The 18,622-nt window shown below is 36.7% G+C and overlaps 1 protein-coding gene across 1 annotated transcript in view; it reads left to right on the top strand.

The window, feature by feature from the left end:
- LOC137236766 (splicing factor YJU2) overlaps positions 1–18,622 on the top strand; it is a 109,417-nt gene that overhangs the window by 69,943 nt on the left and 20,852 nt on the right. Inside the window, exon 3 of the mRNA XM_067759753.1 lies at positions 1,627–1,852. Coding sequence (XP_067615854.1) covers positions 1,627–1,852 — 226 coding nt within the window. The remainder of the gene's footprint in view (positions 1–1,626; positions 1,853–18,622) is intronic.

Genomic DNA, 18,622 nt, shown 5'->3' with positions numbered 1-18,622 from the left:
AGTTCCTCCACATTGGCAACATCTTTGGGTTGTCCCAGTTTTGTGAGCTGCACGCAAACATACATCCTCATTTATATATGTATATAGAGGTAGATAAAATCTCTTTAGTGCACAAACATTAGCGTATACATACAAACATAGCAAAAATAGAACTTTTGTTTAAAAATTTAAACGAAATATTTAGAACTTTTAACGAAAGAGCATTATTCAGGTGATGTATGCATTCTTAACCATTTATGTTGTTGTAACTTGACAAGATGCATAAAGATGTACATACATAGTATGTCAAGCTGATATGAAATGAAAATGCATTCATGCATACATACCTCTAAATGTACTCCCAAAGGTAAATAACTTTAGCGAATGCTGGCGTTTTTGAGTGATATAGACATGTATGTATATGACGCATAATTGGATGTGAATGTCCCACTCAACTTACTGCAAAGAAGAAATATTAAAATCGATCCATCTGTTTTTGAGTTATAGCTATGTAAACAAACATTTTTTGATTTTTACTACTGCTTGGCATTTTGCCACGCCCCTCTAGTATATATCTTCCAATATATTGAAGTGTCCATCTCACTAAGCTTAGATTTCAAATGCAATTAACAGTTTTAAAATCGGAGCATTCTGTGTGAAATGAGGCCGTACAATGTATTTACCGACTTTATTTTATAAAATTTATAGTCGACATACGGTGGCGGCGACGGGAATACGACAAAAAAGGCGGCGGCGTATATCTCTTGGGGTTGATAAGCGCAATACAAAGCTTTATAGCTTCAAAGCCTCCGCAACCCAATTGTCAACCTTACCTACGCGAGGGGAATCCTGTTACAAATATGAGTATCATGTACATATTTAGAAGGCGAGGCTCTGGCGACCCCAAGTTCCGCATGGACTACGGGGTGGGGGCGGGATGCCCTAGAAGGTTTAATGTGGTCATATTAACCGGTCCCGAGATAGTCGGGCTAGTACCTTAATGGTGCTTTGTTACCGGAACGTTGCGGATCTATAACTGACAAAGGACTATCAGCACCGATAACACTCCCCAAAACCTTCGGGGAGAGTGTTGTTGTTGTAGCGATAAGGACACTCTCCGAAGGCCTTGGGGAGTGTTATCGATGATGATGGTCCTTTGCCGGATGCAGATCCGGTACGTTCCGGTACCAAGCCCGACCATCTCGGAAGCGATTTGTTATGACCACATGCGACCTTAAGGCCATACCGCCCTCCCACCCCCTAGATACATGAGGAGTTCGGGGTCACCAGAGCCTCAGCTGTTAATTAAACAGGATTCGCCACGGATAGGTGAGGTTGACAATTGGGTTTGGAGAAGCTATATATTGCGCTGGCAACGTGAAAGGGTTTCGCTACACAACCCCTTGAATCTGGTGTTTTAGTCGCCTCTTACGACAGGCATACCTTACCGCGGGTATATTCTGACCCACTAACCCGCTGGGGGAGAGTCTTTATCGTTAACACAACAATAACAACAGCGTGTATCTCTTGTTGGCACTCGACGGTAACCGGACCTCCTCTTACCACATCACGACCCTAGTTTTAGCACCTATCATCCGTCTACTTAAACTTTCCCACAACCGATAAATAACAATATTTATATTTTAGAGGAAGAACGTGAAGAGGAAGCAAACAATCCAATGAAATTACTAGAGAATCGTACTCAGCAATCACGCAATGAAATCGAAATGCTTGAATCGCTAGAAGAGCTAAGAGATTTAAATCGCCGACAGCACCATGTGGATTACGAGACTATGTTACGACAGTACAACAACACTGAATCCGAACAAGAACGAATAAAACGCGAAGAAAAGGAAGATGATGACTTAGTCAGGTAAATTATAGCCAATTGCACACCTAGATCAAAATGACGCTCTATATACTCTTGCTTCGGGATGATCCTGAACCTAACCCTGGTCCAGGGAAATATTTTTTTGCTGCGTGTGCCGGAAACGGATATTTTTAGGACGGTAACACTCATGCCATGTGTCACGGGCAAAGTGTGGTTGCATCGAAGGGGGTGTTCTGAGCTAAATCCCAACATTCGTCGACCTCGTTCTTAAAAATTATTCAATCAATACAGTTATAAATCAAGACTGATTCATTTTACAAATGTGATTGGTTTTTTTCAAATATATAAGCCAAGTTTGAATGCGATTTCATGTTTTCCATTCAAAAATTCCGTTAGTGATTGCATGACTGTAAAAAAAGCATTCAGTTTGATTGTGAGTGCATCGAGAGTACTCCCACTCACGAGTGATTGCAAAATTTGTTGACTGCAATCACCTTTTCATTCAGTTCCATTGAAATTTTCGTTTTCAGGGTTGATAATTTTGTACTTTTAACGGTTAACATATCTGTGATTGGTTTGAAGTTGTCAAAATAGTTATAAATAACCGTATTGCCATATTTCATTTAAAACATTATGTTTGATTCTAAAAAGTTTTATTCGGTGGATTTTGCTTCAAATGAATTAAACCCAATAAAATTTGCTTTAATTCCGATTGGTCAGACATAAGAATTCCAGAGTCAAAATATTCAAAAAACTAAATTGGAATATAATCACCCCTATTACGGTTGTCAATAGTGAGAAAATTAGTGTCGACGCTCATGAATTGGTATCGGCGTTGTCAACGTCGATAACTATTGATAGGTGTTGACGCTTTTTTGGTATTGGCTAAAACAATATTGAAGTTGTGTTGACGTGACGCGACACAAAGTTTGTCGACACAGTTTTTGGTGACGACAAGCGCGTCAATACAGAATTCAACTATTAAAAATTCAAAAAATAAGCTTTTTTATGATTTTTATGCTTATTTATTAATTTTTAATTCAATTTCAGAAAATAGTCAGAATAACCAACAACAGTCAGTTTAGTAGAATTGTGGTAATGTTCGCTACCCTAGAACGACTACTACTAACACACTAAAACACACCCAAAAAATTCAGGAGAGGTACCAAAAGACACGTATAGAACTCGATTTTAATAATCCGAAGTCGGAATATAAAAGTTTTACTTGCGTTAGGAAATATTTGCAAAAACAGTTGCAAGCTTTCAAGTGGTTCATTAAAAGATTTTTGTGAAATTTCAAGGATTTTTTATTTCCGCCTTCAGATTATTAATACCGAGGTCAATTCGGGTATTTTGATACCCCTCCCGAATTCGACTAAGTTTTCCATTAGTGCACCACGCTCTGGGAGGTAGGGAGTTGCTAATGGTGTACTAAAGAGAAATCCAGTCATCTACAATATATTCACTAAAGTTCGTAAACAAATTCCTTGTGTGTATTTTGCCCAGAATGCTTAATTGTGCACTAATAGATTTCAGCAGTTATTTAGATCCACAAATTGTCCACTAAACAAAAAATTAACTCAATACAAATTGTAAATAAACAGCTGTCAAAAATATAGGGATCGTATTTTTATCGATATCACGTCGACATCAATACATTGCCTTAGTAAATACCAATTATGCGTTGACGTGACATTGATGTTGATACGACGTGATGTCGACGACGATCACTTCGTGACGTTGACAACCGTAATAGGGTGAATATTACCTACAACAAAATAATATTTAGTCATAAGGTCCAAAATTGACTTCCGCATTTAATAACTACGGTGAATCTGACTCAATGTTTTCACATTTTATATTTTAATAAAGTTCTTTACTGATTTCTATTAAATTAAGCATTATTTTTTAAGGAGGTTAATGGGAATCAATTGCCACATAAAATTTGTATTTTATAAAGTGCATTTCAATGGTGTTCTTGCAGTGAAAGTGTAGAAAAAAGCATTTAAAAATTCGAAGCGGTAGACGTCAAGAAGAAATGCACAGTGTTTCATTATAGAACAAAGTCTAAACAAATTCGGGGTGATACGATACATAAAATGAAAGTTTTGGAGTGTACTACATTGGATGTGGAATAACTCTGAGGACCCACTATATATATGTTTATGTCAATATAATTATATTTTTAATACCGTGAATTACACATGTGTTTAGTTTTATGACATACAAAAAATGTTTATTTGAGTGACCGATTAACAACGTCAGGCGAAATTCGTCTATTTTCGTCCTCCAATACATTTTATTACTGTTGTAAATTTTATAATAAGCTACTCAAGGGACCACTTTAGCTAACCGGCATTCATTATTAAGAAATTCGTATTTATTTTTGTTCGTGTTAACATTCATCATGTGTAAAAATTGCCACTAGAATGAATTTGTGATACTAACGATTGTACACAAAACCATCGATGTTGTTGTAGCAGTGCTTCGCCCCATCCAATAGGTGCGACCACTCAAAAATTGTCATCAATATCCTTTAACGGGAGTCCTAGGGAACCTGCAGTTTCAACAGGAATGGATATAGTGAAAGGGGTGTTATAGGCGTTAGTTCCACATTGCAATTAAAGAGATGGTTGGTGTCATGTGGGGACAGGTTGCAGGCAGGACATCAATTTTGTATGTCGCGGTTGATTCTGAATAGGTAAGAGTTTAACCTATTACAGTATCCAGATCGAAGTTGAGCTAGAGTGACGCGCGTCTCCCTAGCGAGATTGTTTTCCTCTTCTGCGACTTCAGTATATATATCTTTAAGAAAGGGGTTCGCCGGGAAATTTCTGGCATAGAGGTCCGATGACTTTTTGTGGATATCTCTGAGGACCTGCTTATGTTTTTCTTCTACATACGTCTGAGTTCTCAGGTGCCGTATTTCCTCATAATATTTGCGGAGATGATTTCATAAACCCCTGGAAGGCGGGGTCTCTTTAATCCGTTGTCTGTTGTGTTGCCCAGGTTTCTGGTATTCAGCAGACACTGTTTATTTAGCATTTCGTTTCTCTCCATAACAACGATTCTGAAAACAGTGTTTTGACAGGTCTGTAGATTCTTCCACTGATTACCCTTTACGCTTGGCGACCGTATCGGGGAGGCGTAGCATGCAAGCGGCCGGTCAACTTCTTTGTAAGTGGTAATTAACGTCTCTTTATCCCTACCCCAAGTGCTATCGGCAAGAGATTTATTACGGCTCTGAATTAAGGTACAATTGCGGATGCATTTTCGCGATCCTTATCGAACGTCACACTCAGTATTCCCGGGTGTAAGACTTTCGGTAGCATGACGCCATCTGCGTGGGTGTCCAATACGGTCGACATTTTCCGTGTCCATGTTGTAAATAAGGTCACCGATGATTTGGTCTGTGACAATGTCAGGTTTCGCGTGGCGAAAAAACTGGAGATATAAGGGAGGTAGTTGTCTATTTTATTACATAGCTCATCGATGGTTGGGCCGGGATCTGTAGCCATTATCGTGAATTCGTCGGCGGAGGATACAATCGTAACTCCTTCTGGTGGCGAAGGGAGCTTCTATATGTAGAAGTTTGTTGTTTAATTATTCTTGGTTTAGATGTTGCGTTCCTGAATTGCACCGATGCTTACCTACCAGATAATTTGCGGTGCACCTTTTGAGACTTGGAGGAAGGGAAACTTTTGTTTGAGAGTTTTGATTAATCTATGTTCTTCGATAGTTTCAAAACAAAAAATAAACCGTCAATACTATCGATTGTTAAAGTTACAAAGTTCCACATTCCACCATTTTCATCTACTACAAGCTGTTTTTTATTTTTCATATTTGTCGAATTTGCTACACTGTGATAGCAGGAGAACGGTCATGTTTTATTTACTGTCAAAAACAAAACAAAAAATTAAATATAAAAAATTTTAATTATTTGACAACCCAATAAGTATTTTTATCAATGTTAATTAGAATTCATTTGAGAGCAAATTAAATATACAAAATTTTAATTATTTCGACAACGCATTTTTATCAATGTTAATTTAGAATTCATTTGAGAGCTAACCTTATTCTTAAATCTTCTACTTTATTTAGTTTTCAAGTACACCTAAAATCACAGTAACACCAATTTTGCACAGAAGTTTAATGGAACCACAATTTAACTTTTCAAATATAACGTTTTTAACAAAAAATAGTTAAAAGAGAAAGCACTTCGAATATAATCAAAATAAAAAGCATACTCAAATTTTCAAAAATATTTCACCCAACCAAATATGTTTAAATTTTTTAAAAAGCCGCAAAGTTTGCAGAAATAATAATTTGCATTTTCTTGGTGCTTTTATGAATTTCATTAATTATATAATGAATTTTTAAATGAAAATGTGGTAACATTAAGTATGAAATCTGAAACTCCAAGAAAACCGACTATATTTTTGTATCAAAAGCCTTCCAATAAAGCAATAATGAAATAATAATTTTGATGTTGTGTTGAAGCTTTGTTCCAAATAGAAAGTACCTTTAAAATTCATTTCAATCAATTAATTTTATTGAAGCAATCTTTTTCAAATTGTCTATTGGTTGAGTAAGTCCTTTTAGATGGATTTTTTCACAAACGGTATTTTCTCTCGATAGTGCGCGTATTTATATATACATTCAACACACTATAATAGAGTTCTGTGGGTGCACACTTCCATTTGCAAGGTTTCCCACTTTTCCTAAAAGTGAAATATTAGCAACAAAAGTAACTGCGTTAAATTCCAGTGATGTCGCTTCACTGCTTAAGGATGTAAAAAATTCAGTTGGATTTAGTTAACACTTCAGCAATAACAAGATTAGCAGCTATTCGAAGTTTCAGTAATGTGGATTTAGCGGTCCAGGAGTTAAGCGATATGGAAATACATTCTTTAGGGGAAGTGCCACATCCCCTTTCCCAATTCCGCCTGTTTTTTCTAAAATGTTATAGCAGTGATGTTTTTCATCTAGCTGCCAGGTATTATTACACTAGCATTATTGCCTTCAGAGATATTTTTTAACGGTGCGCCCAAAAACAGTGCTGAACAATTTGCGTGTGGGGTTCTATTCATTAAAAATTTAAGTGCTATTAGATCAGGTAAGTTTTTACTTTATACGAACTATATATGTATATCTATTCCGGATATCTTGGGCAATATAATAAATAATGAAAACAATTTTTTTTTCTGTTTTACATTGCGCTTTTTCAAATTGTCATGTTTAACGCTATTGAGCAAGTTGTTTCAACTATTATCCTGAAGAATGTCATAAACTTTTTTTTAATAAATTTTTTAATTTCTACTTTCATAAAAAGGAACTTAAATTTTTTCGTACTATTTTAGGGAGTATTTGAGCATTTTTGGAGCAAGTGATTGGTAGTGAATGCATGACTTCACACACCAAAAATGTGAAATCACCTGAGGGCACTCATTGATTTCAGTGTATTTATTTCTGCAGTTTGATTTAGCATTATTTTCAATTGCATGCGGTGCTGAATGAAATTCTTATTTCTCAGCATGATTGCAGAATTAAAAAATTTAAAGCATAATTTTCGTATGAAGAAAAAATTGTGAAATACTGATTGTAGAAAACCTCTAATTTCAAAAAGCAAATGATTTCATTATTCAACAGCTCTGCCGGATGGAAGGAAGTGCGTATGCGCTTTCTGCCGGCAATATGTAATGTGTTCCTTGGTCGAAAAATCTGGACCGCAGGCCAACAAACGTGAGCATAAGCCTAAACACAGCACGTCCCCTATTACCACCACCGCCAAACAGTTTGAAGAAGCCATCAAACTTGCTAAACCACCTAAGACAGTAGGCTCGGATGGGATTGCCATGTCGTTGATAAAAACGTTGGCCATGAGGGCCTAAAATGTCTTTGTCCACTTTCGTCATGCCAGAAAGATGGTAAATGGCGATGGTGGTACCGTTATTAAAATCTCGGAAAGCATAAGTAATCACACAGGTACAAAAACAAACACACATCCACAAATAAACACAAAACAATAAACAATAAGCAAATCAACAAACATACCAAAAAGGTAAAGCGACTAAAATAATTGACTTCTGTCTCAGCTGACCACACAAGTTGACGAAACCCCCGTTTCTGAATGATCACATAGCACATACACAAACATTCAGTTTGACAATACATGCTCATGCGGCTACCAGCTATAAATATAAGACAAACGCCGAAAATAGAACGAACAATGACAGTTGTGATGGCGCAGCGCCGAAAACCGGTTTGTCTCCAAACCAAATTTGACAAGGGATGACGGTAAATCGTTCCAGTATACATCGATATTGATGACAATTGGTGAGATTGGATTGGGCGAGGCACTGCTACAATAACAACAACAACAGTAAAAGGGAGTTGTCCTAAAAGGTTCAATGTGATCGTATTAAATCGTTCCCGAGATGGTCGGTCTACTACCTTAACCCAAAACCTTCGGGCTACAACAACAACAACAATAACCCGGTAGTACTCATTCAATTCAATACATACCGAACTGTATTTTTGATTAAGTAATACCTCCAATAATTAGCGAGAAAAGGCTTTCTTACAAACAAAAAAATAAAAATATTGCTGCATATAACATTCGAACTTTCCGTGCGTACGGAAGTGTTTTGATTTTCTTTTCTTTGCATTTCAAGTGCCGGTACGCACACAACAAATAAGATATACTTATTTTTTTTGTTTGACATTCAAGTGCACGTATAACTCATTAAGTGATTTTGATTAAAAGTTAACCATGGCCCCCGTGGCTTTTACCTTCGGGGACAATAGGTACTCTCTATTAGCTACCAGTTCCCGTGAAAAGAAAAAACGCAAATCCGGTTCAACTTAGCTAGAGTTCCCAAAGCTCCCTTTGCCAACAGTAGTAACACCTAAACCTAAATTTGAGGTTGTCAAGGCAACAAACAGAGATAAGCCTTTATCACATTTGTCATGTTTTGCGATAGAAAACTCCCTCCAATTAATTAGTAAAGAAATCATCAGCGTGTAGGAACTAAGAGACAGTAGCCCCTTGCTTCTTGTTTGCAATAAAACCGATGCAGAGTGCAAATATCACGATAGCTTGAACTTTATTAAAGGTACGATTTACGCTCCCTTCCTGAACCACGTCTCATACGAGGAAGTAGTTAGAAACTTAAAGTCACAAGGCATAGTAGGAGTTTGTAAATTCAAGAAATTCATTGACAATGAACACTTTACTGACTTTCGATCTCTATAAATTACTCGAGTCGCTGAAAGTGTCATGGCATAAAATTTGTGTCAGGGAATACATGCCCAACCCAATGCGCTGCAAAGCATGTCAAATACTAGGGCATACCAAGAAAAAATGATCCCTTACGCGTAAATTGTAGCCTCCCCCATGGTAGCGACGCCTGTATACATACAAAATGTGCAAACTGCGCTGAGGAGCATCCATCGAACAGTAATAAATCTATATTTCACAACTCCCACGTACACCATCAACATCATCCTATGCCGGTATGGCTGCTGGAGCCACCAATTCAGAGACTCAAGAGTCTACAAAAAGTGCTGCTATAAGCAGCATAAAACCGGCTACAAACATAGCCAGCGAAAAAACAACGCTATCCATCACTATGGTAAATCAAACCAACACCTCGGTCACAACCCCCATCGATATCACAACTACACAATCTTCAGCAACCACAAGCAAACGTTTAGGCTCGCCTATCTCGACCAAGCCTTTTCAGACATCCACAAATTAATTATTAAATACAGCAGATAGTACATCTCTGCTTTCATTATCAAATTGTCTCTCTTCTATCACTTCTCTTACACAACAACTAATTAGAAATAATGATTATTATATTAAAAACACGGAACCTCAGGATTCCGCTATTGACATACAGTAATTAGCCCTCTGATCTATATATATTCCAATGTCATTCGACATTTTGCAATGGAATATCAAAGGACTATATAACAACATTAACGAAATTCAGCTCCTAATTAGCAAACACCATCCTTCTTTCATATCTTTGCAAGAAACACACTCACCTTTTAATAAATCTACACATATATCAATCCGATATTTTGGTTATTTCTCAAATTTGCCACAGAAGATATTCCACACAAGCGTATCCACCTACATCTCCATTGGCAACAATAGCCATTGAAATCAACCTCAGTATAAAATTTACCACCATATCCATGTACGTACCACCTGATCAAGCTTATAATCTATCTGATCTCCAAAACATTTTTCGCAATGTATGTAAATGGCCATGTCATCATCGTAGGCGATATGAACGCATGAAACTCCTATGGGTTTCTGACTCCAATAACAAGAGAGAAGTATTAGAAAGCCTTATTTTCTCAGACAACTTAATCGTTTTAAACAACAACGCACCAACATATTTTTCCACACGAAGAACTTTCACGCACGTAGATGTTGTTATGTGCACTAAATTACCGTGCACCACTCTTAATCAATTACATGGTAGCGACCATTTTCCTCTAATGACAAGAATGACCTCCAATCTTTCCTATACCAGCCGACCTGCTCCAAATTTTATTACAGATAAAGCAAATGGGGAAAAGTTTCAAGTTGGCATAATCCATTTCTTATCCAATATTCAAATTTCAAATAATGTTAATATAGAAGCAAGAGGGATATGAAAAGCTCTCCACAATTCTGCTCATTATTCTATGCCGCAAACCCATTACAAATTACATAAAAAGTAGTCCCATATTGATCAGAATATCTATCTTCCCTAGGAGATGATAAATGTGGTTTATGGAATATTTATAAAAGGTATCGCTCAGATAAAAACCTTTTAAATTATAAGAAGGCAAATGCCATATTTAAAAATAAGCTTTAAGAAGGTAAACGGAAAAGCTTCGAAACCCTCACTTAGTCCATAACCCCTCAGTCCATTCCTAAGGAAATTTGGGCTAAAATCAAAACACTAACCGAAACGTTTAGGCAGGTTTCAATAAAAGCAAAAAGGATCAATTTCTTCTTCGGAAGAAATAACTAAATATTTAGCGTCAACTTGGTGTAACTACTCCAACGACTCTAATTTCAATAATGAATTCAGGGCTCAAAAAAATAATATAGTTAATATTCAATACACCTACAACTCTTTGAGTACAATAAGCCAAGACTTGGAGAGTGCCATTACTTTTTTCGAATTCGAGACCACATTATCTACCATGTCCGAGAAAACATCAGGTAGAGACAGGATCTAATTTCTAATGCTGAAAAATACGCCAAAATCCTCTAAAGATCGTATAATCAGTATGTACAACAGTATCTTTGATCAAGGCGTCATCCCACAAGCATGGAAACATTACATTGTGGTGCCGATTCCCAAGCCAAATAAACGAAGCGCTGGCGTCTCGGGTTACAGACCAATTAGCTTTCTCCCTTGCTTAAGCAAGGTACTCGAAAAATAATATCCAAAAGAATAATTTGGTTTGCATTGAAAATGGCTTCCTAAGCCCGCATCAGACAGCATTTAAAGAGGGGTAAGGTACCATTGATGCTTTGCTACTGTTCGAGGATAATATATCTAACGCCATTTCAAAAAAAAAAATCATGTTTTTACCCTCAGACTCGATTTTTAGAAAGCATACGGTCAGATTGGCATAAACGTAGTATTAAGAAAACTGGCAAGATGGAAAATTGGCCCAAAAATATACAATTTTGTAAAAGCTTTCCTGACCAATAGGACCTTCGCTGTCAGATACAACAATAAATATTCAAATTCAAAGCGGGTTTATAATGGAATACCGCAGGCCTCCTCTCTTTCAGTGGTGTTATTTATAGTGGCTTTAGATGATATTAACAGCATACTAATAAATTTTAAAAGAATATCGCACATAACCTACGCGGACGATGTAGTACTCTTTACCAAATGTAAGAATCGTTACCTGGTTAGAGAAGATTTCAATCAAATTCTCACAGCAATTTCCAATTCGCCACAAGCTTCAGGGGCATCCCTTGCATATAATAAGTGTAAGACTCTACACTTGTGACAGAAGCATAACTGTCCGCCATTGATGTTAAACGTTAATTGTGTCGATATTGGAGCCTTTGACAGCGTAAAAATATTAGGTGTAGTTTTCGACAAAAGATTTACATTTAGAGATCACTTCTCGAAAATTTTTTTGATACATCCGTCAACACTAGTTAATATCACATCCCTCATTATCTCGGAAATGGATTACCAATGAACGGGAAATGTGCAAAGGCAAACATAAAAATGATAATTCCACCATACCATGTGGCAGTAAGAAGGAGCATCCGCGCCATCCGTACAGCGCCAATTGTATGTATTCTTTCGGAGACAGGCTTACCTTTGTAGAGTTATCTACTTGTAACAAATATACTTGTTATATTTTAAATTTATTCTTATTATATTATTTATTTTTTATTATCAAAAAATGAAAATATTTTAAGTCATTAAAAATATCTATTAAAAAAATACGGACCTAAATTTATATATGTAAGTCTATATGTGATACAATTGCTGAATGTGGCGCTTTACGTATCGCAGAGCTACTGACCAATACAATACCACAAATAGAAGAGCAGCTAAACTCTCTCTGGTTTCAGCAAATGTGCATACGATCTTGCCACAAATTCACTTGAAGAACATACCGATACTTTAAACATGACGCTACGCATTCCCGTCAAGTATTGACATGCCAATAAGGATTCATTAATGAAACAATTGGATGAAGAATTAGAATTGGGAGCTTACTAATTTATGTAAGCTTTACTATGAAGGTGTTGCTGGTGCGCTTTCCTCATTATCATCACAGCTCACTGATCTGCGTCATAGTGCGGGCAAACACAGAAACAAAAACAAAATCAATAACAAAAACGAAAATGCGATTAAAGGTAGAGCAAAGAATGGTAGCAAAGATAATTCTGTTCGCTCCCCACACTCTAGTGCACTCGTAGTTGACAGCGGCCCCGTGCCATCAATTATACCTGTGAGCTATACAACTGTTAACCCCAGTACTGCTGCTAACTTTGCAATGTCTAGTAAGAACAAGACTCCAGCTTCAAAAAACAAAGCGAATGCTGTTGGGAACCGCACTAACTCTGTTAATGCTGATGATTCCGATGGTGTTAATGTTAATGTTCCTGTACCTGTTAATAATGCTGATATTCCCAATACAACTGTTAACCCCAGTGCTACTGCTAACATTGCAATGTATAGTAAGGACAAGAGTCCAGCTTCGAAAAACAAAGCGAATGCTGTTGGGAACAGCACTAATTCTGTTAATGCTGATCATTCTGATGCTGTTAATGTTCCTGCTATTCAACCCAATTCTGTACCTGGTGCTCCTAGGGAGGTGACTACTGTTCCCTCCCGTAGGTCCATTTTTGTGTCACGGCTCCACGCATCGCTGACGGAAGCTGATATATCTAACTACGTATGCTCCAAGGTTGGTGTTGAACTTAACAGCAATATTAATGTTTATAAGTTTAATTTTAAGTCTGGGAGAGAGATCTATTCTTTCAGAATCTTAGTTCCTGACAAGTTTTTTGATAGGGTGCTCGATTCTACTTTCTGGCCGAAACACTCTGTGGTGCATTTGTTTACTAGAAAGTCGAACCGTGACCGCGCTACTTTAAATGCATCAAAAAACTTGACAGGCAAGACTCCAGAAGTGGTACAAACTTAAATTATGTCTTATCAAATAAATCTGGTAACCTTGCCGTGCGCGGACGTGTTTTTGATCGCTCTTTGAATTGTTATTCTTTTTACTTTGTAAACAAGTTTTATCTTTTATAAATATTTATTAATATAATAGAAAACAGTTTATAAGTTTAATTTCGTATTAAATCCTTACACAGTGCAATATACATAGTGGCTTTTTGTGCAATTTAAACATTCAGTCTGTGTGTTCATATATCATAGATTTTTACAAAAATTTGTGATAACTGCATACCTTTTTGTTGGTAGCTGCTATTAGGAAGTCATTGTGTGCCCTTTTTGCTTTCTGTTGTGTTCGCTGCTAGCTATACGCTGTCTTGCGATTTGCATCCAGTGCTCCAAAATAACTCTCGCCCATATTTTTTGAACAGCTGTTCAATTTATCCTATACTTATAGTTTCTTTTGCCTATTTTTCTTTTGGGTTTGTTTAACTTTGCAATTATGTTGGATTGCTGTGTCAAGAAGTGCACCAATCAAAAGAAAATTTCCCGTGGTGATACTTATGTTTGTTGTTGGCTCTGTGATAATATGGCTCATGTTATCTGTGCCGGTTTCTCTCACATAGGTGGTCGGGTGGTTGACCTAATATCCAGTAAAATTGGACTGAACTGGACATGTCATGATTGCCGTTCCGTAGAAAATGACATGCGAGCTTTTATGAGGCAAACTCAGAAAGAGTTCAACAACATTTTTATTGGGTTTCGTGACCTTAACGAAAGATTCAAAACGATGGAGGCTCACTTTAAAAAATTGAAAGTGATATCTGAATCCCCAAAACGTAAGAAATGTATGCTCAACAATGACTCCAACTTGCCTTCGAGTCAAAAGCATATAAAGCGTCTTGAGTCAGTTCAAAAGCAGTTTTTGATATCTGCATTGCGCGGCCTTAATTGGGACTCAAGTCTCCACCTTCCTCCATACAGAAGTAGACTTCTTATTAACTTACCCACTCTGGAAAATCGGAGAATATTACTGGGGGTATTGTTCATCCATAAGCTCATTATTGGAGAAATTGATTCTGCGGACCTCCTCAGCCGCTTGTTTTTTGCGGTTCCCCCTAGAGTATCCAGACACTACGTTCCTTTCTATTTAGCCCTTTGTCGACGAAACTTTGCTAAAAATAATCCTCTTCTTATCTGGTGCGCGAACTACAATGACTTGTATAGCTGTATCAATCTTGAATGTACTTTTGCCACTATACGTAATGCAATACTTGCCTATCTAATTTAAGAGATACAAGATAATTTAATTTGCCGGAATTTTATTCCTTCCATAAAAGACAGGAACTATCTCGCTTAAGGATGGAGGAACATTTATCAACATGTATCATTAAGAAGGAACAAGACAGTACTGTGTTGATTGGAATCTGGTGCATTCCAACAACGTAAAAACATGCTTTTGCATGAGTCACTGACCGGAATCGTATGCATTCCGGCAGTATAATCTTATGGGTCAAGCATCGAGCTGATTGGAATCCGGTGCATTCCAACAACACAGGTCATGTTACTTTTGTATGCCTTGTGATGGCGTATCCTATCCTACTCTTAGCACTGCCGGATTCCCATGACATGATCTTGTTGCATTCCAACAGGAAGATTGGAATCCACTGCATTCCGAAATCATGCTGAGCGGAATCTGATGCATTCCGCCAGTATAAGATTTCGGCATAAGTTCTTATTTTTGCTCATATTTCTTATTATTATTATATTCTGAAATTAAAGAGTAATGTTCATTAATATTTCTTTGTTTGTAATATAACATTGTTGAAATCTCGATATATCTTAAATTTTATCTTTTGAGTTGTATATTTATATATCTTTTATATTATGCAGTCGACCATAGTTTGTCGTCGACTTTAAATAATAAATAAATAAATAAAAAATAAATAAAATAAACGTAAATAATATCTTACTTAGTATATTTTATCAGAACGTTAGGGGGTTGAATACCAAATTAACGGAAATTTTTCTACTGAGTCATGAGAGTCCTTATGATGTACTCGTTTTTACTGAGACTTGGCTAAAACCAACAGTTTTTAACGCTGAAGTTTTATCGAGTTCGTTTCAAGTGTTTAGAAAGGACCGACTGGCCAGAGCTGGTGGAGGTGTGTTAATTGCCGTTCACACTAGGTTTTCCGCGGAGGAACTACATTTTCCTGACTTTGAGGATGCTGAGCTTCTTTGTGTGAGAGTAAAACTTTCCTCAACCTACAAATATTTTATAGCCAACTACATTCCGCCACAATCTGACATTTCCTTATATTTGAATCATTCCTCAGTAGTGAAATTTGTGTGCAGCACTGCCAGGGCCTGTGATTCTGTCATTGTACTTGGCCATTTTAATCTGCTATGTGTGTCATGGAGTCTTATAGACGGGAAGCTAGTCCCTACTTCTTCTCGCGCTATCGACTATGATTTCCTAAACGAAATTGCAGATGTTGGAATTTTTCAAATTAACAACATTCAGAATAAATTCGGTAAATGCTTGGATTTAATTTTCTCAGACGATTCAAATTGTTTTGTAAATCGATGCGACCCCCTTGCCCTGCCTGAAGATGTGTATCATCCTGCTCTCGCGATGTTTATGAAATCTTATAATTTATCTGAGCGTTCCTCCAACGTATTGGGAAAGACCCCTCACCGGTTTCTGTTTAGAAAAGCTAATTGGTCTAAAGTAATACTCGAAGTATCGAGAATAAATTGGCCTGAGTACGATGGGGATATTGATGAGAGTATATCCCATTTTAATAATGTACTATACGGAATATTTAAAAAATGCATACCTACGTCCGAAACCACTGCTATATCATCATCGGCTTGGAGCACTAAAGAATTGAAACGCCTGAAAAATCAGAAGACGCGTTCATTCAAACGCTACAAACTTTCTGGATCAATGACTGACTATGCCGCCTACTCAATTTTACGTCACAAATATAACACATTGAACAGAATTTGTTATAGGAACTATATCAGTAGGATTAAAAGTCAAATTTTTCTCAATCCTAAGTCGTTTTACAGCTTTGTGAATTCAAAAAGGAAGATAAAAGGGTTTCCTTCTACAATGAAGCTATAGTTTATGATCAGATTTCCAATTATAGCTTCGAAATTGCTAACATGTTTGCGGATTTCTTCGAATCTACTTATTCAAACACCTATGATTACCCGCCATCGAATTATCCTTTCAGATTGTCTCCTCTGGATTCCCAGGTAGTCCCATATATATGTACTGATGATGTTTTAACTCATCTGGAAAATCTAAAAATTTTTTACTCTAGTGGTCCGGATCAAATTCCGTCGGTAGTGCTGAAATCATGTGCTCGATACTTATATCGACCTCTAGCCTGTTTGTTTAATGCGTCCCTGAAGCAAGGGGTATTCCCCAAGAAGTGGAAAGAATCATTCATTATACCACTGCATAAAAATGGAAGCAGAACGTGTGTTATAAATTATAGAGGAATAGCCAAACTCAGCACAATTCCTAAGCTATTTGAATTGATTATCACAAAACAGATTGCTTTTAGAGTATCTTCATTAATTGACTTTTCACAACATGGCTTTTGAAAGGGTAAATCAACGGTGTCCAACTTGCTCGAGTTTACAACGTTTGTATCCAACAGTTTTAAGACTAATTGTGAAGTCAATGTTATTTATACTGATTTTAGTAAGGCATTTGATAAAGTTTCTCATTCTATACTTTTACTCAAACTTGATCGGTTAGGATTTCCTCCTTTGTTTCTATCTTGGGTTTCTTCTTATGTGAAGGAAAGAAAACAAACAGTTATATTTAATAATTGTCGGTCTCGGTTCATAAACGTAACTTCTGGTGTTCCTCAAGGCAACCATCTTGGTCCGGTTTTGTTCCTGTTGTTCATTAATGACCTTCCTAGTGTTTTGAAGAGCTGCAAGCCGTTGATGTGCGCTGATGATGTCAAACTTGTAATGCCTATCCGCTCACCCGTGGATAGGGCATGTCTTCAGGCTGATCTGAATAGTCTTGGTGACTGGTGTAATGTAAACGCCATGTCAATAAACTTAACTAAATGTAAGTTCATGTGTTTTACAAGGAAGTCCTTTCAATCCCATGATTATGTTATTGGCGACTATGTAATCAAGCAAGTCACTAAGTTTATTGATTTAGGCGTTACTATGGACCCAAAACTCGATTTTAAACTTCATATTGAAACTTGCGTGAATAGCGCTAAAGGTACTTTGGCCTTTGTTAAACGTTGGTCTAAAGAATTTAATGACCCATACGTTACAAAAACTCTTTTTACATCATTGGTCAGACCTACTTTGGAATATGCTTCAATAATTTGGAATCCGCGTTATCAGGTTCATTCTGACAAGCTGGAATCGGTCCAGAAACAATTTTTGCTTTTCGATTTAAACCACTTACCATGGGACCCTTCTAAAAATCTTCCCCCCTATTGCAGCCGGTTAAAACTAATACAGCTGCCCACTTTGCAGAGCCGCAGGGAGATGCTTGGCGTCTTATTTATTGTTAAATTAATAATAGGGTCAATAAATAGTCCATTTTTGCTTGGCGAAATTAAGTTTAACGTTCCTATTAGGCCATCTAGACATTTTCAATCAATTTTTGTAGCTACATGCAGGTCGAATTATGAAATGCACCAACCAATTCACTGTTTATGTCATGATTTTAATAAACACTGTAAAAATTTAGACGTCAGCGACTCGTTTCTTGGTATTAAAAAATACCTTTTAACTACATTAAATTTGTAATTCGAAATGAAGCAAAGAACGCTAAACCGTGATATACTGTTGAACCCTCTGTTTCAAATTTGAAGTACCAGTTACTTGAAACTTGTTTGCAAAATTGCGTAGTGATCATTATTTTTATATGTAATGAAATTCTGTATAAATTCTATTCTGTATATATTTTATCTACTATTAATTTGTTTTATTGACAATTTCATAAATTATTATTTACTAGCTCCTTCATGAGTACATTTTAACACATTTACAACATTTTATCTTTTGCTTACTTTTGCTTCTTTAATTGAAATTGTCAAGCGTTTGGTTCAATACTGTTTAAATATTACTTTAAAATTGATGACTGCTT

The sequence above is a fragment of the Eurosta solidaginis genome, chromosome 1, assembly GCF_040869045.1.
Source record: "Eurosta solidaginis isolate ZX-2024a chromosome 1, ASM4086904v1, whole genome shotgun sequence".
Classification (NCBI taxonomy): Eukaryota; Metazoa; Arthropoda; class Insecta; order Diptera; family Tephritidae; genus Eurosta; species Eurosta solidaginis.
The sequence above is the reverse complement of the archived record's forward strand: the minus strand, read 5'-3'. Positions and strand labels throughout refer to the sequence as shown.